The sequence below is a fragment of the Symphodus melops genome (assembly GCF_947650265.1).
Source record: "Symphodus melops genome assembly, chromosome: 3".
Taxonomy (NCBI): domain Eukaryota; kingdom Metazoa; phylum Chordata; class Actinopteri; order Labriformes; family Labridae; genus Symphodus; species Symphodus melops.
In genome coordinates this window covers 5,477,495-5,498,202 of record NC_136693.1, presented here as the reverse complement: position 1 = coordinate 5,498,202, position 20,708 = coordinate 5,477,495, and the positions used below count along the sequence as shown (strand labels likewise).

The window sequence follows — 20,708 nt, the reverse complement described above, 5'->3', positions numbered from 1 at the left end:
CACACACACACACACACACACTCACTGAAATGACACACTAAATATCCATAATCACAAAGACATAAACCTACAACATGTCCAGTGTGACGACCCCTGGCTGGCTGGGAGTAACATGTCACTTTTTGCACAAGGAGAGAACACACCTGAGGAAAGTCATGCTGCCACAATCCTCTGCGGATTTATCATTCAAAAAAAGACTCTTAATTCAGTGTCAAGTTTGTGAGAAATATGTCACTTTAAGTTTAAAGGCTGAGTCGTGAAATGTCCTACAATAAATTAGATATTTGTTTTGGAACAACATCTATTTATGAATGATTAAAATAAGATTTACTGAGCTTTCAGCATCAAGTGAAATCTTTTGTTTATTCCAGAGAGAAGAACAAACAGTTGTGCATTTCTACCCTGCCAGGGGTTTGTTTAAAAGTTGATTCTGTCGACAAAGTCAAAAACACAGATTCATATATGTATATTAAAAAAACCATTTAAATAATTTTGAGGGCAGGCAAAGCGGAAACAGTATGGACACAACACATTTACGTCTAAAAAAGCACATCCAATTATGCACACACAGTTTGCTCCTATCTTACTGGTAAGTGCACCATGTCGTTCAAAACTATACAACAGGTTTTCCATATTGACCTTTTATCTGAACTTTTCAACAACATGACAGATGTCCTGTCTCTAACGCCTCCCCTCCCCCCCCCCACAGTCCCCAGCTCCTCCCCGAAAGACGTGACCGTGGTGAGCAAAGAGAACAAACCCCGCACCATCATTGTCAACTGGCAGCCTCCGTCTGAGGCCAACGGGAAGATCACAGGTTAGTCTCAAAGTCTCTCAAGTTCACTCTCACAGATAATGAAAGGCTCACGTTCAACTCACTTTTGCATCGTTGCAATGAAATAAAACGTTTCTGGCCTGAGAAATCCAATTTCTGTCTTCTTGTTTTTAGTTTTATTCACATTTAGAACACTTTGCTACAAGCCCTGATAAAGCGTAAATGAAGGTAGTCTATTAAGGATAGCATATTAACCACCTCAGAAGAAATGTTCTTCACTGGCATTGTGATCAGAAAGGATCATTCGTCTCCATCTGTACTCCAAACTGCAGCCTCAAGAGCTACACTCAAAGAAGACGCAATGCAGTGAATAAAAGAAATGCAATAAAGAATATGATACATTAATCTGCAGATTGACTTGACAGAACTAACAAGCGGCACAGAAACATGATTCTTCGCAGCCTTTAAACCACTGGTGTCCCTCTGTTTGTCTTGTTCTATCCAACCCTCTCTGTTTTAGGCTACATCATCTATTACAGCACAGATGTAAATGCTGAAGTCCACGACTGGGTCATTGAGCCCGTCGTGGGAAACCGCCTGACTCATCAGATCCAGGAGCTGACTCTGGACACCACCTACTACTTCAAGATCCAGGCCAGAAATTCAAAGGGCATGGGCCCCATGTCTGAGGCTGTACACTTCCGCACTCCGAAGAGTAAGTTTGGAAGACAACGAGCTCAGGACACATGAGGGAACAGATGATGCAGTCAAATTCATCCTCCATATAATCAATTCTTCTCAAGAGCTGGTTAAACTCAAAAGGTTCAAAGAAGAGAGAACCAATAATTGATTATTCCCAATACACTCGTAGTTACAGATACATATGTTTTAAGATTTTTATCAGGTGCAGAAACAATGAAAACAGTTTGTAATGCACAGAGAGCGTTTTAGGATTATCTAGCTGATTATCAGGAATGTAATGACATGCTGGAGGATTATGTAGCTTTTACAACCACGCTTTATGTGCAGACTTTTGAGAAAGGAAAAAAAAAAAAAAGAAAGGACAGTTTATCTGTATCAGTCCCACCTTATAAAACTGCTTCTGTTCATTCATTGATTTGTCACATTCATAATGTGATAATGAAATGAACGACAATCTAACAGTGCACATTAGCATGGTTATGTTCCTGTGCTGTTCTTCACAGTACTTGAGTAAGCAGCATGTCCTCCCCACATCCAAAAACATTTCTTTATTCACCACTTAATTGAGTTTAGCTGATAGCTCGCTCTACTTTTATCCGACTGCATCTCAGTTGTGTGAGAGCATGTCCATCATACCCAGCCTCAGTCTGAAGCTTAGAGTGTACACATGCAGAGGAAGACAGCCTTGCTTGTTTACTTACATGTTTCTTATATGTTGCCATGAAGTCAGACTTTAGTGATGTTTGGATGCTGAATGTTAAATGAGATGAATTGTGCAGCCTGGTCCAACTTTTCTCAAGTGTCCAAAATGATCCTTTAAAACATCTGTAAGATTGGACTTTCTTTCTTCTGGTTGTTCAGTTTCTCGGTGCTGCATTCAAATATGTTTTAGTTCAAAACTCAATGTCCTTTCTTTCAGTATATTTTTTACTTTACTTTTGCCATTTTAAAAAGCTTTTTATTTTGACTCTCTGCTTTTAATATCATCTTGGCTGTTTCTGTAGTTTACTGTAGCTTCATGTTCCTCTAACTATTTCACATTCTTCTAGTTTGCCTACTTTCCCATTCCTCACTGTCTTCATCTTCATCTTTAATTCCGCATTCTCTCGCCGCTTTACAGCTAACCTGTTTTTGCTTTTTATTGTGTCTTTCTCTCCCTGCTCTCCTTTGGCCTGTTAAGCTGAGTCATCTGACAAAATGGCTAATGATCAAGGTAAACTCCCCCTCCACACTTTATCTTTTACTGCTGACTCTGCACTCGGTGTGTCCCTGTTTCTGAAGATTTTCAACTTCAGCCGTGAAACTCTTTGGGCAAAATCTTCGGGTGCTCGTAGCGTAGATTGTGATTTTTGTCATGAATGTTTGACCAAGACGGAGTCAAAATGAATAAAGTCCTTAAGGTCTGAGAAACACAGTAGTGATATATTTTGTCCTTTTGTATCAGCCTCAAATCTGCCACCGAAGCAGGGACCTTCAAGCAACCATCCACAGGACCCTGGAACTGCAGTTGGTAAGATTTCACTCAGACTATACAGCAACAACGACTGATATCATGATCAGATTCCAGCAACTTTGTTTTGGAAAACATTTGGACTATTTGCAGTGTGACTCACCAGAGATTTTTAGTGTAGTTTTTTTTAGATATTTTGGGGCTTTTCAGAGAACAGGGGCAGACTAGAACTGAGGCCTGTAGAGGGCTAAAGCCTTTGTGCACTGAGCTGTTCATAAATACTTAATATCTAATACAATGTTTCCCATCAGGTGTGGGAGGAAACAATGAAAATCACATCTTGGTCATTGTCGTCATTATCTCTGTGGGTGCCTTCACCATCATCGTGGTGGTGGTTGGGGCCTTCCTGTGCACGCGGCGCACCACGTCCCATCAGAAGAAGTAAGCAGCACAGTCAGATCTCTCGCCCTTTTCTTTCTTTTGCTGCTAATTGAACAGATTTTCTGCTCAGCTACGTACCACGTATATTTCGCGTCCCTTTTTCCTTCTACCACTTTGCCATCTTTTCTCTCAAACGGATGTGAGTATTTCACCATCTGGCTCCGCTCTCTCCTGCAGAAAACGTGCTGCTTCAAAGTCTTCAAACGGCTCCCACAAGTACAAGGGCAACTCTAAAGACCTGAAGCCCCCTGATCTCTGGATTCATCATGAGAGGCTGGAACTCAAACCCATGGACAAATCACCGGACCCGAACCCTGTCATGACTGAAACGCCCATCCCCCGCACCTCTCAAGACATCACACCAGCTGACAGCGGCCTGGAGAGAGACCCCCACCTGCAGCAGCGACGCAACTCCTACCGTGGTTAGTCTTGCCCAAGAGGGGGAAGACTTAAAAGTCGATGTAATAGGAAGGAGATCAAAGTGAAGTTCACCCCTTCTGCTTGAGCTTCCATGCATAATAACACTGCTTGAGTTTGGCTCAGAGACAGGGGAGAACATGTCTGGGGTTTAACTAACAACAGTACTTTTTAAACAAAGGAAATGTGCTAACACAGAGAGGTTTGCTTTCAGGTGGATGACTGGATGTTCCTACATGTTTCACTGTTTTTATTGTTGTTTTGTTCATGCAAAACATTTCATGCTTTTCATACATTGTGCCTGTTACCCAGCATGATTGCACACACTCTGCAAACAATCCAATTTTCTGCAGATACAGTGAATCTACTCAGTATCAGTTCATAATGGAACACTGCTGAGTTTAACAATCACATTTAGGGATTTAACCAGAACCCTCTGATTTACAATTGGTTAATGATCCTGAAGAGGGAAGATAAATTTAAAAAAAGAGTTTTGGCTCTTTCTGATTGGCTGGTTTCCACCATACCTTTTAGGCCACGAATCAGAGGACAGCATGTCGACACTAGCAGGCCGGCGGGGGATGAGGCCAAAAATGATGATGCCTTTTGATGCACAGCCACCTCAGCGTAAGTGTGTTTGTGATGTCATAACTGTCAGGACTTACAGATAGTGAGATCAATCAATACTATACTTTATATTTAGAAGTCAGAGCGCAAAGATCTTTAAAAAACACAGTTTAGAAATGTATTTCAAGCTAAAGACAGTTCTTTCCAGAATATATTTATTTGATTCATTCTTTATATTTCAGTCTGAATTTGGTGAATCTGAGACAGACAGAATAATCATGTGTTCATTGGAAACTGCATGTGTGTTTCTCATCCAAAACAAAACCTTCATCCTTACTACAGCCGCTTAAACATCTCATCCCGTGTGTGTTTGTGTGTGTATCTCCGTGTCCATTTCATTCACAGCTGTGATTAGTGCTCATCCCATCCATTCCCTTGATAATCATCACCACCATTATCACATGGGCAGCCTGGCATCGCCCACACGCAGCTACCTCTACCACCAGGGCGGCGGGCACCCTCGCTCGCACGCTTGTGCCACCCCCATCTCCCATCTAGACAGGGTGGACTCTGAAGGTGAGACACTGCCCCCTGCTGAACAACGGGAGAAGTACAGAGGAGTCAGGCCTGCTCCTGTTCATTCATTGATCGTTTGCTCATTTACTCACATGCAGCGGCCATCTTGCTACGCTCACATTTTAATATTTAAAGTGTAACTAACCTTTCCTTGACTCCCTGTAATTCAAGACTGTGAACCTTTCCTTGACTTTGCCACCAGGACTGAAGACAGATGTTCTAATGATTCTTTTTTAAATGTTGGTGTAGCCCTTAGATCTGTGTGCTCATTGTCTCCCCGGCTCTCCCCTCCTTACGCTCTCCAGAGTCGGTCAGGAACACTCCCAGTTCAGAGCCTGTCCCTCCAGCCACCGCCTCCTCCCAGGCCTCCTGCCCGTCGGAGATCATGGTCGACCCTGAGGGCAGCTACCATGGCTCCACCACCACAGAGGAGGAGCCCAGCTACTCAAGCCAACTGCCCCCCCACCGCTCGGCCCACCCGCACGCCCACGCACACCCACTCAAGAGCTTCGCTGTACCTGCAATCCCAGCGGGCAGCCATCCAACCTATGAGTCGTCTGCTCTGCCCAGCACACCACTGCTGGCTCAGACTGGTAAGAAGAAACGCACGCGCACACACACACACACACACACACACACACACACACACACACACACACACACACACACACACACACACACACACACACACACACACACACACACACACACACACACACACACACACACACACACACACACACACACACACACACACACACACACACACACACACACACACACACACACACACACACACTCACAGAGGGAAAAAAGAGATTACATCGGTCTACAAGACAGCCTGAGCAAAACTGATCAATGATGAGTCGTTTTAAACAATCTTTAGTGACGGGGGGGAAAAAACTGTAGAAAATCCATAAAAATCCTGAATCTTTTTTCAGGCAGTTACGTGCATGATCATGATTATGAATTTAATACTGCATCAGTTTGCTTGATCCAGCCTTTTTTTCAACGTTAGGATTACAAAACTGAGCACAAGTGTGTTTTGTGTTTAAGATTTTCATATTTAGACTCTCATTAAGTAACATTTAATTCACTTCATCTTCATTTTGTTGACACTAGCTGGAGATTGTCTGTGTCTGTCTGTGTCTGTGTGTGTGTGTGTCCATAAATTGCATGGAAGGCCATTAGTTGCCTTCACTGACTGTTGTGTTTGTGCTGCCTTCAGGGCCTCCTACTCACCCCCATGTCGTTAAAACAGCCTCTATTGGAACATTAGGAAGGACACGAACACCCATGATTGTGACTGTGCCCAACGCCCCCGATGTTCCAGAGACCAGTAAGATGCTGGAGGATGTTGACAGCGTGAGTATAGCGCCCTACACTGGCTGCTTGTAGTAATGCAGGACTATTCATGGAAATGATTCGCAACTTTTTCAGTCTTGTGTTGCAAAATGATACCAATCACACACTCCTTCCAAATCCATGTCAGCTTTTCTTTGGGCACTGGATTGTGAAGTTACTTTGAACTAGATATTGGTGTTAACCACATTTTTCTGTTTGTTCTTTCTCTCTTTTTATTCTGCCCAACTTCAATTCTCACCATTTTTTGTTACGTTGTCGGCTGCATTTCGATCCATTTAACAACTTACCTTATCAAAACCCATGACTGGAATGACTTAATATAATTTCTCCATCTCCTGATCCTTAATGTTTGCCAACTTCTCTTTGGTTCTGGATGTTTTTTCTTTGTCTGCTGCCTCTTTCTGTTGTTTCCATTTAAAGTCATATTGACATACCCCCTCCCCAAGCTCGCCTCACCCCACCCATACAACTCCCCCTGTCCTCTGAAAGATCCCTGACTGACCCTCTCCTCCTCTCCTTTCCTTCCCTCTTTTCTCCTCCCTTCCTTCCCTTCCTTCCTCCTTCCAGGTGCTTGCCTCCCTCCCTCCCTGCCCCTCCCCCGCCCCCCGCAGTAACCCTGTTCCTCTCCCTCAGAGCTACGAGCCCGACGAGCTAACCGAGGAGATGGCCCACCTCGAGGGCCTGATGAAGGACCTGAACGCCATAACTACAGCGCCATGAGCACTCACACGCCGTTACACACAGACACACCTTTTCTGTCACCAACATACACACATACAGAAAGACACATTCTCTAACAGACAAACAAACACATCCAAACGTAAACCTAGGAGCCAGAGGCTGGCGGACACAAAGTGGCATCTTGTGCCCAACAAACTCTCCTGTCCCCCTGCAGAGAAAAAAAACAAACTCTAGACTGAAACTTAGGAACTTTTTTCGGCTTACCTTGCTCAGTCTCAGGAAGGAGATTGCCATGAGAGGAAAGAAAAAGTGACACGCTTCATCTTCTTGTGAAGAACCGTTCTCAGAGACTATGAACTTTTAAACATTGGTCGCTTTTATCCGGAAGATTGTGAATTTTTTCCTCAGCAAAAACACCCACGGTAGGTTTTTGTATTCGTTGAATGCTCACTCGAGACAGTTGAGTCAATGTCAAGTCAAAAGGAGAAAGTCCAAAAAAAATGCTGGTTTTTTGATGTTGGTGCTCATGCAGCGCAGTCTACACAGTGTTTGTTTGATTAGTGTTTTCTTTGTGCATTTTGTATATCTATTGGGCCGTTTCAGTGAAGTGAACATTGGATTTCAGCCCCCTCCCACTTTACAAACCCATTATTCATCAACCTGTTCTTTGTTTTCTCCCCATGTGTCGTATGTTGTGCCATGACTTTTTATTATTTTCTATGTTATTGTATTATTTTTTTACACACATATTCTTATAAACATGTACATATGTTGTGTGTATGTTTTTTTTTTTTAAACTGCCTCATTGTTTTGATGTTTCCCATATTTCATTATTATTATTATTATTATTATTATTATTATTTGGGATGAAAACGGGAGATCAAGTAAATCCTGAAGCTGAGTTTTTCGTATCAAAAGGGGAGAGAGGCCCGAAGTGTTTCTCCAGTACATTCTTCTCTGGCGTTGTGTTGTCCGCTTTGTACATTAACATGTCTCCTTTTTCAGCTTTTAGCTTGTTGTGGGAGCTCCATTCGGCCTGATAGTAAGACCATGTTGGCCTTACCAACATGTTTGCATGTTGGGACAGTTGAGATGGATGTCGCTCCGAGTCATGCTGTCAAATCTCCTCACAGGTCAGGGGTACCCAGGACTCAGGGCGCTGACCCACACCCCTCCTTCGAAGAAAAAAAAAAAATCTCACATGGCACCCAGTAAATCAATCAATCACCTGCAACAGACGCGTTATCTTTTATACAAGAAGTTTGATCGAATGTGTGTCGTTTCCAAAAACCAATATTTGGTTTCAGACGTCTGTACTGCTGAACCACGTGTGCATTTTTCCCTCAGTGGAGTGTGTTTGCTGTATTCATCAGATGCCCTGGTTCTTTGACAAATATCACACAATGCAAAACATGTTGGCCTTTTGAATGGGACTCCCAGATTTTTTTTACATGGTAGTTTTTGTATGAAGAAGAAAAAAAAAACAAGAAGCTTGTTCTGTACACAAATCCATTGTGAAAAAAGGAAAAAAAAAATCATCTCTAGTTTTTCATCACCCTCTTACCCAAAGAAATTTGTCATTTACAATCATAGTAATTTGCTCTACTTTTGTGAATACCATGTTTCTCGTTATGTACATCTTCATGAATGTCAGTATAACTGTAAGAGATTTAAATTATGGATACAAACAAGGAACATGCTTTTTGGGAAAGAATCATTGAAAACAAACGCGGGAGAAAAAGGACCGGACTCCATTTGGGAAATAATCTATTGAGTTGTAAACAGTTGAACCTGTATTGCACTTTTTCACAATTTTTGAAAAGTACATTTCTTACATATCTTGTGTTTTAAATATCAGAAGCTGTTTGTGTAACGTAGTGTCCTAGGTAAGCAGCAGGCAGCTGGTCTTGTTTTTTATGTTCTTTTTTCTTTTATGTTTTTGTTTGGTTTTTTTTGCTTCAGAGGTGAAATGAATTTGAGCAGCTGAGTTGTTGAATTCGCAGCTCGTGATGAGGAATTCTGTTGTTGCTTGTTCATGTACAGAGCTTTTTTTTGCTTTCTGTAGAAAACAAAATCAGTGGCTTTTTAAAAAATGTTGAAAAAAAAAGTTTGAAAAAAAAAAAATGTTTTTTTTATTGGTGCTCCTATACATTGTGTATACAAACTATTATGAATACTAACAAAGTAAATATTTGTGCTTGTCTTTCTTTTTATCAAACACCAGAAGGAATCCCCTTCACAACGTGACATTTCCTCTTATTTTCAAAGTACCGAAATGGGTCAAATCTTGAAAGTTCATTGTGAGTTAAGAAGCAGCTTGAGCTAAGAAGATTGTTGAAAGTAAAACTAAAAGCATCTGCAAGATTTTAAATTAATGGAGTCCTTATTTTACTAACGTAGTGTGAAACTTGCCAGGAGCTTTGGATCCAATTGAGCTGTGTGTGTGTGTGTGTGTGTGTGTGTGTAGGTGTGTGTGTAGGTGTGTGTGTAGGTGTGTGTGTAGGTGTGTGTGTAGGTGTGTGTGTAGGTGTGTGTAGGTGTGTGTAGGTGTGTGTAGGTGTGTGTAGGTGTGTGTAGGTGTGTGTAGGTGTGTGTAGGTGTGTAGGTGTGTGTACATACATACATACATCTCCACAAATTCTTTTAACGGACGTTTAGTGTCCATCACCTCACTTTTAGTTCATCGTTTAGACAATCCTCACATTGACTAACACCTTCATAGGTTTCTCTCTACTTTAACTTGAAGGTTTAGTTTTCTCCACTCATTAGTGTCATCCTGTTTGTTCACATTTTGCCTGGATGGCTATTAAAAGTGACTCACTCCGCATTTGGTATCAGGTTTATGTTCTGTTGAGGCCTGAAAAGTTTGGCATCATGTTCAAGGAAACCCTGATGTTTAAAAATGCTGACATTTACAATGTAAGATTACATGTGATTTTATGTCATAGCAAACAATTCAATTCAAAAAACTTTATTTGTTGCCATGGGGCAAAATCAGTGCATGGAGCATCTAAATTCATCTCAAGCATTGGATCTGCCTTTTTCAATCACTTTGCCTATTTGTTGGGGCAGGAAACTGGAGGAAAATCATCTTGACTCGGGGAAGCTACTATGGTTATCACAGTCACATCAGATGAGTTGCAACGTAACTGAAGAGTTTGACAAAAAAACACAATTCAATTATTTAATGCAGAAGACACTGTTGTAGAAAACCTCATACCTGCCTACCCCTGAAAGTTGAAAATTAAATTAGAAAATAAAATTAGGAATTTGTCAACAAGAACAAAGAAAATACATATATTTTTAAATAACCATTCTGCATCCATTAAAAAAAATAAGATAAACATATATATATATATATATATATATATATTATATATATATATATATCCACAAAAAAATTAACGTGCTTCAGATAGTTAAGCAACATTTGAAACATGTGAAGACTGGGATTGTAGACAATTCATAAAACAAAATGTGTGCCATGTGCCATACTTTGATACTTACAACGTATTTGCGTCGTCGTGTAGCTCCACGGCCGGCAGGTGTCGCTGCAGTCGTCTGATCTCAACTGTCCAGCAACTTCCGCCTACGTCACCGTCAGTCCCTCTCACAACACGGAATATGGCGGCCAGCTCAGATCGGAGTCCTCCTCCTTTCCCTGTTTCGGAACCCGGTTCCGGACCGCTGGACATGGCAGACGGAGACAGCGACGAGGGAGAGGACATCTTCGTGAATAATGTAGGTTTGAAGTTTAATGACGTCAGGAGTGTGAAGGTTTTTGAGTGCGTTAAAGGCACTTCAGGTCAGCGTCAGCCTCTTTATCTCATCTGACCTGCATTCAAGACACCCCCCCCAAAAAAAAAAAAAAAAAACACTGAGAGCGACTGACAGGGAGGCCAGAAACTGTCTTTTTTTGCATTCAAATATTAACAAAGACGATTCACAAATGTAGAAGTTTGTGCACAGTGAAAAAAACACACTGGGCGTGTAAGCATCATGTTTGAGCTTTGTTTCTGTCTTTTCGGCAGTCCTGATGCTTCAAAATGTCTGTTTGCTTTTAATGTGGACTGCTTGTACAGTATCTATCATCCTCTTTAAGATCTTTGAGGTGGAGGCCCGGGCCTGAAGTCCATCTCAGATGAACGCCCTCTCTCAGTTTTACTTATCTACAGTGAACAGGAGGGAGTGTTAAGATAAGCACTTTTTAAATGTCTCAAAGTACTTCAATCTAAACATGGAGTAAAGAAAATATAAGGGAAGAAGTAAAGAAGAAGAAGTACTCAGTGCAGGAGACTGGCCTCTGATTGTTACTGCAATGCATTTAATGTGAAGATGATTAATGCACATCAAAGTCATATTTGTATGATGTTATTTATCTGCTGATTGTTATGTCAGATGGTCCACTGTTTGGTAAATTCTTAAAGCGTATTTCACCAGAGCTTAAAGTGACAGTTTTAGAAATCAGGTATTTTTTTTATTTCAATTAAGATGCATGCGTTTTTCAAAAAAAATACCAGCTGAGTTTGTTTTTTCTCGTGTTAAATGTGGAGAAAAAAAATTCAGACATGAACCCCTCTGATGCCAACCAAAATATAATTCTAAATGCAATAGAAATTAATATTGTTCACCAAAATGACAAACGTTGCATATAAATACTCTTGATATATATTTACATGGATTGTTTACATCTGTTCATTACTGTATATATTTCTTTTTACATCTTTAGTCCGATCACAGCTTTGACCTTATTCTGGCTTATCTGTCAACAGAGTAACCCCGTGGCTGTGAGTCGAGGAGTTTCTCAGCCAGGCGGTGCCGATGAAGAGCCTTCAGACATTTTCAGTGAGGAGAAGGTCAACAGCGCCGCAGCCAACTCCAACGGAGTTCACTCGGATGACGACAATGACCTGTTTGCTGGTTCGTAAGCTTTTTCTGCATCATAGAGTGCCAGCGATGTCGTGTGTGACACTTTATTTGAAGCCACGGTCATCCCAGACCATTTTAATGCAGATCTTAAAGGGACATTCCACTGATTTTACACGTGATTCCCTTTAGTGCTCATGAGGCTAATCAGCTAATTTACTAATGGTTTTAACTCGAGCTCGGAGACTGCAGATGTACGAGCAGTAAGCGCGCTTTACAGACTCTGACTGTTAATGTGAGCTTTCACTTGGCAGGATTGATTGGACTCAACTTTTCCAGAGCTTGTGCCCACTCTAGAAGTCAAAAATGAAGTAATCTGCATACTTTGCATGGAAGTTTAAATCCTTGGTGTCATGAAGTAATATGAAAGCACATATCCTTCACTTTTAGATCCAGCTGCAGTACATAAAAACATCTGTGTACTAAGTTGTTAACTTGTGTATTAGCAGAGTTAAAAATATAAAGAGATGTCCCAGCAAAGAAATTAGAAATGAATACAAAAAGGTTTTATTTAAGCTGCAAAAAAAAAAAAGCTTTTATCAGGGTTACTTCGCTTCAAGTGGAGACTCGACGAACTGCTGTTTCTCTGCACATCTGATATGTTTAATGAAGTTAGGGTCCAAATTACACTTAAATCACATAAAATGTGAAATATTACTGAAACACTTACAATATTTTATAAATATATATTTAAACGATGACAGACCTGCACTGTTTTTCTCCTTCCCCCAACACCTTCACTAAAGCATTTTTACTGGGAGGTACCAAAGCATTCCCGTGTTCTGGGGGAATCAGGTGATATAGTTTGACCTGGTGCGGTGTGTGTGTGTGATTGTGTTTGACACACACTAAAGTCGTCTTTACTTTTTGGATCAAGACATCAAAAGTCTTTTCTTTTCCCAGAGGCCCATGCAGAGCCGAGTATAGACAAAGCCTCCAGCTCTGCTCGTAAGGAGCTCTCCGCCTCCTCGTTCACTCAGAGCCCTGCAGCGCTGCAGCCCACCTCACTGGAGCAGGTGAGGGGCCATGACAGAGCTGAGACTGTCTGAGAACTTGGAAACAGTTGTGAATTGTTTTTGCAATGCCCACACTTGATTCTCCATTTAAAGACTGTCGTTGTCCTGGTTTATAACAGCTGGAGGAGGATGAGGCCATGGACAGCTTTGATGTGGATGTTGCTGTCACAAACCCAGAGAAAGTCGGTCAGTGTCTTTTTTTATTTATTCTTTCAAGTTCTTTCAAGTTAGTGACACAAACTTGAAAAAAACTTAAGTTTCTATCTTCACGTGTCTCTATGGTTGTGTCTTTTTAGGAGATGGCATGAATGCATACATGGCCTACAAAGTATCGACCAGGGTCAGTCGTAAAGCTTGTTTGTATTTTATATACTTATATATTTAAGCTTTTTTTTACATGGCTTTTAAAACGTCCAACTTTTCCTGATAGTAGGTGTTCTTAAAGTTCTGTGTCCTTCTTGTGTTACTGTCTCTACGTCCAGACGTCCTTGGCCATGTTCAGGAGTAAAGTGTTCTCTGTGAGGAGACGTTACAGTGACTTCCTGGGTTTATATGAGAAGCTGTCTGTCAAGCCTTCCCTCCTTGGCTGCATCATCCCTCCACCGCCTGAGAAAAGTGTTGTCGGTGGGTCCTCGCGTGTTGGTCCGGTGCGTCGGGCTTTTCCTTTTTCTTGTCTCCGTTTGGTGACTGTTTGTTTGTCTCCTCAGGAATGACCAAAGTGAAGGTGGGAATGGACGACCCGTCATCGCTCGAGTTTTTGGAGAGAAGACGAGCAGCTTTGGAGAGGCAAGACTTCATTCATGTTCTAAGGATGAAATGATTCAGAGACGATAAGTAGTGCTCATATTGGGTAGAGTTACCCTGCATCTTTAAGACATGTGGATCAGCTTTATAGATCAATCAATCAATCAATCAAAGTTTATTTCTATAGCTCATTTAAAACAACCTTGGTTGACCAAAGTGCTGTACAGGCAAAAAAAAGCACACTATAAAAAAACAGTAAAACAATAAAAATACAATAATAGGAGGATGAAAATAAAAAAACTGTATGAATGCAACTCGTGAAAAAGTAGTGTTCAGAAAAAAGCCATATCTTGAATTCCCATTTTGACTAGTGATTAAAATAAACAAATATTTAGCTCTTTATAATCTTTAAACCTCGACGTTTATGAAGCCAACTGTGGTAGGAACTCTTCATGGTTGTGATCATCAGTTATTTCATAGACAGTGGAAAACAAGGCTTATTTATAAATATATAAAGATACTAAGGGATCCATGAACATGTGTTGTTTCTTCAAAACATGAAGGTAGTATAACAGAGGTAATGGTAGCGCAGGTTAGTTTGACGATGGATGCAGGAGTCGTGACTGAAACACTGAAGACATGTTCAGAGGGAAGATATGTGCATCAGATATTTTCTCTCAAAGGTTTCATTCACCTTATTTCTCCTCGGGGTAACTTCTTGTTCACTTTGTCACGTCATGTTTTGGTTGTAGGTATCTTCAGAGAATCGTGTCTCATCCAATGTTGCTGCAGGATCCCGATGTGCGTGAGTTCTTGGAGAGAGAGGATGTGAGTATTGGCAGATGATGAAGATTTTCTTTAAAAAAAAGCTGCTCTCTAAAACTGTACACCATTTAAAGAATACAAGGAGGCTACCCGTCTACAGATGAACGCTTAGCTGATGTGTTTGCGTTTGTTTGTTTCCAGCTTCCCCGAGCGGTGAACACTCAGGCTCTGAGCGGAGCCGGCTTCCTCAAAATGATCAATAAGGCATCAGACGCTGTCAACAAGATGACGATCAAGATGAATGAGTCTGACACAGTAAGGGAACTCTGGATGGAGCGTGACCTCGATGTCGACGTTCAATTTAAAAAAAATAACGTGAAGAAATCAGTGAAGGCTGCACAACTATTAAACAATGAAAAAAAACATTACCCACAATTTTGCCACAAGACTGTGTAGCATGAATTATAAAATACATCTGGATGTTTTTAAATTAATTTGGCCTGTTGCTTTTTTTCTGATTATTTAACACTTGCATAAAAGATAACTTAAGTGTATTCCATTTGTGGGCTCCCTCAAAAGTCCCGCCCCTCACTTACATGCACAAGCGCCATTGGTCCAGAAGCGAGGTTCAGCTCCTGCTTTGAGTGTGGGCTCATGCATGCATAGGGTAGAGAGGCTTGTTTGGTTTATAAAATGTGGTCGAGTGCCGACAATAGTGGAAGTTTTTACATGTTTACAGCTGCTACAGAACTCATGGATTATTAATTACTGTCAGGACACAGAGACAACCAAAATCTTAAAAAATGTATCTGGAAAAAATGACGTGCGGACGCTTATGTCCCTTTTTTTTAAAAAAAAATTCTTTTTTTTTTTTTAGCCTGGCTGTTTTGTAAACTAATCACACTTGATCAGAAAAGCTATGTATGTTGTTTATTGTATTTCATTATGTACAAGAGGTAACAGTGCTCATGCCGAGTTAGTCCTGGAGCAGTGTGAGTGGGGGGACAGTACAGGACAACTGAGTGTAGGGTGAGTGCGTCCTGAGATACAAAGAGGTTTATTCAATGTGTTTTTTTTTTCCTCTCAGTGGTTTGAGGACAAGTTTCAGGAAGTGGAGAGCGAGGAGCAGCAGTTGAGGAAGCTTCATGCCTTGGTCGACTCCCTCGTCAATCACAGGAAGGGTGAGCTTCTTCTGCCTTTCTTGACTTTACGTCTTCTGCTCATTCACAGCTGAGGAAAGAGTCCAGCTGCGAGCTTCTGTGAGGTGAAACTTGAAGACTCAATACGTTCTCTGTTTCCTCCCTCATAACCAGAGCTGTGTGGGAACACAGCGGTGTTTGCCAAAAGTATGGCCATGTTGGGAAACTCTGAGGACAACACAGCCTTGTCTCGAGCCCTGTCCCAGCTGGCAGAGGTGGAGGATAAGATGGAGCAGCTGCATCAGGAGCAGGCATCCAGTGACTTCTTCATCTTTGAAGAGATGCTGGCCGACTACATCCGCCTGCTGGGTGCTATGAGGGTAAGCTCACAGCAGCAGGAGGGTCGATAACGAGTAGGAGGAAGTAAAGATGAGATTAAGATTCTTTCGAAGTAGTGTGGCCTGGAAAGACTTGTGTGTGCCCGACAACGTGTGTGCTGTACATCAGGAACACATTGTGATTTGGGAATAGAAGATCAAATTATAATCAGTGAGTTTGTTTTGAATTGCTTCACTTCTCTCTGCAAGTATTTCACTCCCCTCTATTACTTACATTTCTGGGGGGGAAAGCTGATAAATGTTGTCCATCCTCTCCATGATTCTTATAGATTCCTAGAAACAAACTGGTATGCACACATACCATACCATGAAATACCAACTTCCTTACTCACTACACCAGGACACAAGACTCTAACAGCATTTTCCTTGTGTTGTATTTACTCGCTGTACGTCGTTGTGGACAAAAGCGTCTGCTTGATGAATTGTAAAGTTATAGATGCGATGTTCCAGGAAAGTTCTTAGAAAGATTTTTCAACAAAGTGTTAAAAAGTGATGTTTGGCCCTCCAAGGATATGAGTGCGACTGGTTTGCAAATGTTTTTCCAAAATCCCGTCATGAAGTATCTTCCTTTTTGTCAGAACCACCTGAAGACGGTAATAAATACATGTTTAATTATACAGTCACACAGCTTTCCTCTGTTTTGGTATTTGGACTGATGTGTTACTAAATCAGTGGTCTAACCTAAAACTGATGTGCACAGGGGTGCTTTGACCAGCGCATGCGGGCGTGGCAGCGATGGCAGGAGGCTCAGAGCACGCTCCAGAAGAAGAGAGAGGCTGAGGCCAAGCTACTGTGGGCGAACAAACCCGACAAACTGCAGCAGGCCAAAGAAGAGATCTCTGAGGTAACGAAAGACTCTTCCGTTGGAGAGGAGTTCAAAGATGTCTCATTCAAACATCTGGTTGTTGCTCACAGGAAAAGGAGAGGATTTAGAATAGTGTCGTTTTTTTGGGGGTTTTAAAATCTTCAATGACCTGAGGAGACAAAAATGTTCTGCAACAAATTAAAAGAAGCTGATTGAATGTTTGTGGCCTTTATCTTGACCGTCAAATACTACAATGTGCTGGTTCAGCCTCTTCAATGTGAGGACAGGCTGCTTTCCTGGCTCACTGTGAGATTTCAGATGGTCATTTTTACCTCTATTTTAAAATTAATTGATTTCACTGTAATCTTTATAAATCAAAAAATGTTCATGTTTTTCTTTATTAAATGCCTTACGGGGTTTTGTTTTTCCATCAGATAACGCAGTTACTTTTAGATTTCATTGTGATCTTCTTCTCCCCCCCCCACTCTATTTTCTGATGAAAGACATGCTCAGAAAATAAGAAAAGCCTTTATTTGAGAGGATAATGGATAGAGCAGGAAATTGGCAAGAGAGAGTGGGCCGGGGGTCAGACTTGAACCCGAGCTCCTTCATGACATCGCTACTATTCATACATGTTTTAAGATTTCACTATCACATCCTGAAACATTTCTTTACTCTTGTCCTTCTCCTCCTCGTGTGTTCAGTGGGAGGGAAGGGTCACCCAGTATGAGAGAGACTTCGACCGGATCGGCATAACTGTACGCAAGGAGGTTCTCAGGTTTGAGGTATGTTCATTCTTTTATGAAAGCTTTTAAAGCAACAACAACAACAAACGTTTGAATGTCTTCTTACAACTCTGGAAGAAGTGGATTTTAAATCCCCGGTGTCAGATAAAGACTTGAATGTCAATGTGACACTGCACTCTCTCTAAATGAAGGAAGCAGACTGTAAACGTGTCTGTCCTGCTGCTGTCGTCGTGTCTCTGCAGGGACATGATGAAGGGAAGGACAAACCTTTGAAACGCTCGTGCTGCTGTGACAACGCAGACATGGCAAATCGATCTGAATGATGCTGACGTACAGCTGCTCCTGCTTTTATCACATTAATATTACATTACGTTGATGTCGTTTAAAATGAATCAGACAGATTGATGTGTCATTTTTTTAGTCGCATTAAAAACATCATTGTGTTGTTCTTGCTCACTTACGCTTAGTATCCGGATCATTCCAGTATTGACAGCACCCTCAGGTTTGCTGCAGACGACTGACACGTCTGTTCTGAGCACAGAGAATGATTTTTACAACGAATGTTAGCTTGTCTCTGAATGAACTCATTGAGCCTCACAGCTGTGAGTGCCTCCTCTCACCTGTGCACCGTACGTGAAGCGTTCGGCTGTTCATGAAAAAGTAGAAAAGCATAGTGACCTTCACGCCTCAAGTCAGACAGCTTGATTCTTTCTCCTGTTTATGGACACTCAACAAACTTCAATGAAGGAAAATGATTTCATGAATTCACAGGGCCATGTTTTATAAATATTCTGTTACGCTCATTTCTATTCAGACATTCTTTAACTGTGTTTTGGATTAGTCTCACATTAAAGTCTGACCTTGTAAGACTATTTCTGCTCTCTGTGGACCTTTGCTGAAGGTGAAATTCTGCCAGAAATTCCTACAGTCCTCCTTAATGTCGGCACTGAGCTTGACACACAACAACACTTTTGTCTTTTCAGAAAGAAAAATCCAAGGACTTCAAGAGCCAGATAATCAAATATTTGGAGGCAATGATGCAGTCTCAACAACGGGTAAACACGTCTCTTTAAAGTATTGAACATGCACACTGTGGTCGCTCTCACTGTGACCTGACATTTGTGTTCTATTTTTTTAATTGATAGTGACCTGGATTACTTGTTGTTTTGAGTATTCATTAAAACGTATTGAATGTAAACTGTGACAACATGCTTGAACTGGTTTGCTTGTCTTCCTTTCTCCAGCTTATAAAGTTCTGGGAGGCGTTCCTGCCTGAGGCGAAGGCTATAGCTTAATGAAGAGGGAGACTTTTTGTAACGACCTCGACTGCCTTTTTTCGAACACTTTACCTCTTTACCAGAGCTGAGAGGACAATTTTCAAACACACAACAAGCATCCATCCATTTTTGTCTCTTTTTATTCATAGTGTATTCTCTTAACTTGTACAGTTCTTTGATAAAATAAGCTGCCGCAAAAATACAACATTACTTTGGTGTTATTCTTTGTATTCTCGATTTACAGATGGTTTAAAGCAGGAAAGAATGCCCGCTGTTTGCCCCTCATGGGACATACAGTATATATATAAAAGTGTGTTTGTTAAATCAGCATACTAACACTGAACGACTGCCCTAGAGTAACATTGTCTATAGTTTATAGTAGAAGATAGACGTTTGTAAAGCATTCCAGTCTCTAACAGCTCATGTTGATCGATGCATGATGGATGATTATTTTGAAGCACTAAGCTCTAAACATGGTTCAAAAAGTCTTTTGTTTTAGTAAGAAACCACTATTGATGAGCTCATCTACCAAGAGTATTAGCACATTGTTACAGTATATAACACGATCCATTACAGATCATATAAGTCATTCAAATGTACATTTGACAAGCTTAAAGACTTGTACAAATGACAACAGAAATGTGACATTACAGTGAGTGCAGACTGAGAAATGAAATCCCTTGTTTGTATTTTCGACAACTATGTATTTGTTCGAATGATGTTTATAATATGAATCCATTTCTTCCGCAGAAACACTTAAAATAAATTCTTGTTCAGAAAATGAGGCTCAAAGGAACTCATTTGGGAGTACGGCCGAGATTCTTAACTATCCGTGTATGACTCTCGATCAGATGTAAACACATGTACAGTATTTGAATGGAGTCATACAAACACTGAAATTAAAAGTAGTCTTTTTTCTTCTTTTTTTTTGTAACATTGATTTGAAGATGACAGAAGGGCACAGACATTCAAGTGATATGGTCCCTTTTCTTATTCTGCATTTGTAAGTGTAGTTTTTTTTTTCTTTTTCATGTCATTCTCATGTAAGAATGTTCTTTATTTTTGTAACCACTTTGCATTGGCACAAACATTTCCCTGGAAATGCTGTACAGGTAGATGTCCAAAATAAATATGATTGGTTAACCTTTGGACTCTGTGTTCACTTTTGTTTTGTCTGTTTGTTTCATTGAAGTATAAATTCAGTAAAATGGATGAATCGTAAAAAAACGGATCTATGTGCTTCATATACCGGAAAGGCTTTAAGTCTTTAAGAAATGTTGTTCACAACTTGAGGTTCAGCTGTTGGTTTGAAACGACACTTGAATCTTCGTACATTTTTTTTCTTTTGTTGATAAGATGTGCAAGTCCCAAAACTTAGAACAGCGAATCCACTTTTTATGCCAAAAGTCTTTCAAACAGAAACAGTGTGACCTGAAAGCAGTTTGAACACAGCTCCTCGTTTGAAACATCAAAATCTGCAGGTCGACTCCTCTATCGTCCTCCTTAAAAAAAGTATCTTGAGAAAAGAGATTCTTTACTGTCCTGTTAAATAACTTGAAACATGAGAACTGGCAAGAGCACATCATGGATTTGTCAGACATAAAAAGTACAATCCAAGTGTTCAAATATTTAATTTAGTTTAATATCAAACTAACATGTTGGCTCAAAGACCACTATAACAACGTGAAAGTAGGAGGGCTGATGCTCATTACAATTTCTCTGGTCTAGTGCTGAGACAGTGCCAATAAATAAATGCAACTTTATTGATTCCCCAGTGTGGAAAATGTTGTTACAGCCATAGATATAAACTATGGTTACAGCAGTTTACAAAGAGGAAACAGGATGTTTTTATATTTTATTTATAATCAAAGTCTGGCTAACAATGTGCACCATATAGACCGAGCACGACTTAATATGA

The 20,708-nt window shown here is 40.7% G+C and overlaps 2 protein-coding genes across 2 annotated transcripts in view; both read left to right on the top strand.

Moving 5' to 3' along the window:
* The window catches only part of neo1a (neogenin 1a), a 148,851-nt gene extending 139,682 nt beyond the window's left edge, over window positions 1–9,169 (top strand). The window contains exons 18-28 of the mRNA XM_079339546.1: window positions 625–817; window positions 1,296–1,490; window positions 2,658–2,690; window positions 2,922–2,987; window positions 3,239–3,368; window positions 3,546–3,790; window positions 4,320–4,412; window positions 4,758–4,928; window positions 5,234–5,521; window positions 6,157–6,293; window positions 6,861–9,169. Coding sequence (XP_079195672.1) covers window positions 625–817; window positions 1,296–1,490; window positions 2,658–2,690; window positions 2,922–2,987; window positions 3,239–3,368; window positions 3,546–3,790; window positions 4,320–4,412; window positions 4,758–4,928; window positions 5,234–5,521; window positions 6,157–6,293; window positions 6,861–7,013 — 1,704 coding nt within the window. The 3' untranslated portion in view covers window positions 7,014–9,169. The remainder of the gene's footprint in view (window positions 1–624; window positions 818–1,295; window positions 1,491–2,657; window positions 2,691–2,921; window positions 2,988–3,238; window positions 3,369–3,545; window positions 3,791–4,319; window positions 4,413–4,757; window positions 4,929–5,233; window positions 5,522–6,156; window positions 6,294–6,860) is intronic.
* Window positions 9,170–10,564: 1,395 nt separating this feature from the next.
* Window positions 10,565–19,941, top strand: LOC306820861 (sorting nexin-1-like). The gene is made up of 15 exons (XM_079338877.1): window positions 10,565–10,715; window positions 11,747–11,894; window positions 12,804–12,916; window positions 13,036–13,102; window positions 13,213–13,256; window positions 13,399–13,540; window positions 13,624–13,702; window positions 14,413–14,488; window positions 14,627–14,740; window positions 15,513–15,606; window positions 15,739–15,944; window positions 16,663–16,806; window positions 17,472–17,552; window positions 18,497–18,568; window positions 18,758–19,941. Exons 1-15 carry the CDS (start codon window positions 10,599–10,601, stop codon window positions 18,806–18,808), a joined length of 1,548 nt encoding a protein of 515 aa, XP_079195003.1. The 5' UTR covers window positions 10,565–10,598; the 3' UTR covers window positions 18,809–19,941.
* Window positions 19,942–20,708: the final 767 nt, after the last annotated feature.